The sequence below is a fragment of the Protomyctophum bolini genome (genome assembly GCF_963924005.1).
Source record: "Protomyctophum bolini genome assembly, chromosome: 12".
Lineage (NCBI taxonomy): Eukaryota > Metazoa > Chordata > Actinopteri > Myctophiformes > Myctophidae > Protomyctophum > Protomyctophum bolini.
This window is the reverse complement of record NC_137873.1, coordinates 15,347,245-15,351,532: the sequence shown is the minus strand read 5'-3', so window position 1 is coordinate 15,351,532 and position 4,288 is coordinate 15,347,245. Positions and strand designations below refer to the sequence as shown.

The 4,288-nt window shown below is 45.2% G+C and overlaps 1 protein-coding gene across 2 annotated transcripts in view; it reads right to left on the bottom strand.

Annotated features, from left to right (window-relative positions):
• Positions 1-843: 843 nt before the first annotated feature.
• retreg1 (reticulophagy regulator 1) overlaps positions 844-4,288 on the bottom strand; it is a 22,239-nt gene continuing 18,794 nt past the window's right edge. For both annotated transcript variants that reach the window (XM_080777474.1, XM_080777475.1), the window contains 6 exons: positions 3,594-3,711; positions 3,220-3,304; positions 2,798-2,920; positions 2,558-2,628; positions 1,619-1,742; positions 844-1,418 (listed from right to left, as the gene is read on the bottom strand). In XM_080777474.1, the coding sequence (XP_080633600.1) occupies positions 853-1,418; positions 1,619-1,742; positions 2,558-2,628; positions 2,798-2,920; positions 3,220-3,304; positions 3,594-3,711 (1,087 nt within the window). In that variant the 3' untranslated portion in view covers positions 844-852. The remainder of the gene's footprint in view (positions 1,419-1,618; positions 1,743-2,557; positions 2,629-2,797; positions 2,921-3,219; positions 3,305-3,593; positions 3,712-4,288) is intronic.

Sequence of the window (4,288 nt, the reverse complement as noted above, 5' to 3'; positions counted from 1 at the left end):
CAGACACACAGAATGGTGCATTTTCTAGTACAGGTGCAATTTGGTGAGATGTCTATTGTCTAGTCAAGATAAGGCAGTGGAATTCTGGGTAGTGTAGTTGAACCGACCATGAAAGTTAAACTTCCTGGCAGTCAGGTTACGGGAAACAAATGTCTGCGAAACAGGTAAATGTTCCTCTACCCATAATAAATACCCATCCTATATTACAGTTGGCTTAGTATATGTTTCAATGTTACTGCGGGCAAATTGTCCCGTTTTTGGATACTGTGTTTGATTTTCAGTTCAGGTGGCCTGAACATCTAGTGAACACTCAGGTGGCCTGAACATCTAGTGAACACTCAGGTGGCCTGAACATCTAGTGAACACTCAGGTGGCCTGAACATCTAGTGAACACTCAGGTGGCCTGAACATCTAGTGAACACTCAGGTGGCCTGAACATCTAGTGAACACAACTCCCTCTAAGCCAATGTTTCTCAACCTCTAGTCCTGGGCCCAAAAGGTGTCCAAATGGACTCTTATGGGGTCTGTAACTCTGAAAGGGTACAAATGGAACCAAAATTGTGTAAAACTGAAACCAAATGAACCGTGAGGGTCCATTTGGTTCCATTTGTACAAATGGAAAATCACAATAATAACAGAAGGGGAACGTGTTTCTCACCCCACTAATCAAAGACATCCTAACAGACGTATCCAAGCCAATCAGAATCCATCTAAGCCAACCACAGACCTCCCAGCACTCTTATCACAGCCAATCATTGTCGTCCCAGCACTCTTGCTGATTGCAACCAATCCCTGATGTCCTAGCACTTTTACATCCAATGAGCGACGTCCCAGCACCTTCAAAAGAGCCAATCAGTGACGTCCCAGCAGCTTGGAGAAGAATCCAGTGGAGGGTGAAGACGGAGGCTTGCCGGAGGAGGCGGGGTCAACATCCTTCTCCGCCTTCTTCTTCTTATGCTCCGCTCCCAGGAGCTCCTCCTCCTGCAGCTGCTCCAGCTCTGATTGGTCGAGCAGCTCAAAGTCCTCCACCTCGCTGTCAGACTCCTCCTCCTCCGCCAGGTCAAAGGGCGTCAGCGATGTCACCTGCACTTCCTGGGGGCGGGGCCTCGACCGCGACCTCCTCTCGGCGGGGAGGTCGTCCACGGAGGTTACCGCCGCGACCACGGCAGCCTCTATCCTTTCCTGGATGGCGGCGGTGACGGCGGCCGCGATGGCGTCCGACGCCATCTGCTGGACAAGTTCCAGTGCCTGTGCCTCCACGCTGCCATAGGTCTGAGGAGGGGGAGGGGCTTGATTCGATGAGGGAAGGGGGGGAGGGGTCGGGAGGCCGATGCTGAGGTCGCTGTCGTCGCCGTTGCTAAGGCCGTTGTCCAGGGAGGGGAATTCTGGGAGGGTAAACGCCTCTTCTTTGTCCAGGTCTGTGAGGTTGGGGAGAGAATGTAGGAAAAGGAATTATATATTTAGGAATGGAGTAGGAATGCGACAAAAACTAAAAATGTATAATCCGAAGCGATGAGTTTAGATCTTGTAGATCTGCTGCTTTTGCTTCTTTTGAATGTGAATCCTGCGCAGTAACAGTTTCCCCCCCGACAGAGATGACGTGTGTCTCTTCACCTACCCTCTGAGTTCTCCGTCTGTGGCGTGTGTCCCTCGGACAGGTTGAACGTTCCGTTGTCTGTCCACGTCACGTCAGACACGTCTGTGTCCGAAACACACATCTCCTTACACACTGTGGAGTCCAGCTAACACACACACACACACACACACACACACACACACACGCACACACACACAACCAAACCAACATTCCCATTAATATAATATACACAAGTGTCCGAATAAGATCGTTAAGCTTCAGCGTCTTAACAGGAAACCCAATAAGGCATTATAAGTATGGCTGTCACGATTACAACTTTAAGATTACGATAAATTGTCACACAAATAAAACGATTTAATTGTGATTTTTGCATTGACCATTGGAACGTTACAGTTTGTATTTCTGTTTGCCTTTTAGGCTTCTTAATCACAAATTGCACAGGGCAGATATATTTAATAATTAAAACAAATTCTTCATTACAACCCCATCAAGGCCTGCCAAAATACACTTTAGTCGACTAAAACATATGTATATTTAGTTGAGTACATTCTTATGGTATTTAGTCAACTAAAACTAGACCATAACAAAAATATATCTCAATAAAAGCTCTCGTAGCCTGTAGCTTTTATTGAGAGGGAAAAGGAAGTTGCCGCCGCCTGTTGTTCCTGCCTGTCGACTACAAAACAATACTACAACATGACGTAACGATATCATCCGCTGCCGCTCGGATCATATACCGAAATGAAATGGTGCCCAGGCTACTACACACCTAACCTCTTCACCGGGAAATAGCCCATCTACAAGCTCACAACGCATAGCACTGTGAGCTTGTAGAGTTGCTGTTTTTGCCGAATGTCCGTGTGTTATGAGTCAGAGTTACTGTCCTCGAAATGTAAAAGTTTGAGAAGGACTGCGCTATAGCATTCAAGGGGTAGAACCATGAGAGGAGCTCCATCTTACCTTAGGGAACATGGAGGAGAGGTCTTCTTCTATGTTCTCCTTCTCACCCTGAGACTGGAGGAGTCGCTTCTCTGCACACAAAACAGGATATATCTCGTTTGTAATTGTAATGTTTATTTTATTGTGCCCACCATCAGTCCATCACATAATTGTCTCCACCAGGCCGAAGCATGGGGAGAGAGTTTGTTTTGCACGTGCGTGCTTGCGTGTGTATTTTATGATAAGCTACTATAAGTTTACCGTGATTCTCTTTGATCCTGTGAAGTAAGTCCCCAACGCCGAAGTCCAGCTTCTGCAGAACTGGCTTCAGCCACATGAGGAACTCAGGGGAGGAGATGAGGGGCCACAGGAATACCCCCAGAACTGTAGCCCACATTGTGTAGGACATTAGTTCAGTTTAGTTTTATTTGTACACATACAATGTTAAAATATGTGACAAAAGACAAACATGGGAAAAAATATATACTTTTATATGGAAATGAACAAAATCAAAACATGATAGTGTCTTTGACACTAGTGTCTTTGATAAAATATACTGTGCTATCTTATTCCTAGAATCCTAAGACACCGTGCCGTCATGCATAGCACACTGCTCAAGTTTAATATCACAAGACGTCTCAGTGCCAGTTTGTCTACAACAAAAATATGAACAGAACACGTACCTAAAATGTAGGAGATAACGACTCCAGGAATGTAGCGTCCTAAGACAGCAAAGAAGGTGCACACACTGCAGGCCAGCAAGCAAAACTAAAACCAGGAAGAAGGAAACATCTCATTACATAATAATAATAAAGATAATATAATATAATATGGTTGTTGTCGGATGGAAACCTTGTCCCCTTTTTATTATAATTCTTATAATGATTTTAAAGCTTAAGCTTGTGGAGCTTCTCAAACTTGTTTGAGTCTGAGAGTGTACAAATGTGGACCCGTCCATTTGGTCCACTAAACATAAGAAGTTGAAACATGGAGATACAAGGTTTCTGCCCGACAGCAACGTTAGAAGAAGAAGAAGAAGAAAGTGGTAGATATTGACCTTGCCAGGGTTCTGCTGTTTGAAGGACGAGGTTTCCTGTAGGAACAATCTGAACGACTCACTGATCTCTGGTCCAAGACTGGACCTGCTGTCCTGACCCGAATCCATGAGCTCCCAGCTGGAGAGAGACACAAATCAAACACACCCCAAACCATGAGCTAGAGAAGGACAGAGAGTCGGTTGGCCTCAACTAGGACAGATTATTATAATTATTTTTTTATTTAAGTGAAGTAAGATATTAAATCCCCTTGAAATGAGGGATCATACACTGCTGCCGTTCCCTCTGTAAATACAGCTAGGCCTATTTGTATTTGTTGATCACACGTATTAATGTGTTAGGGAAAATGCGGACGGCAAATAGAAATTGGCTAATTGCACACAATGTTCATTCATCTATTCAATCTCTCTCTCCCTCTCTCTCTCTCTTACAGGCCCTGCAGCAACACAATTATATAGGATGCCAGATCAACAATGAACCTTGAGCATCTATCTAAACCAGTGTTTCCCAGCATTACAAAAAGTGACCAGAAGGGATAGGAAGGACAGATGAGTGCTAGGGGGTGTGGTGGAGTGAAGAGGGGGAGGAAGAGTCTAGGATGTGTAGAGTGTTGTCAAGGGTGTTTTAGGGAAGGGAGAAGAGTCTAGGATGTGTAGAGCGTCGTCCAGGGTGTTTTAGGGAAGGGAGAAGAGTCTAG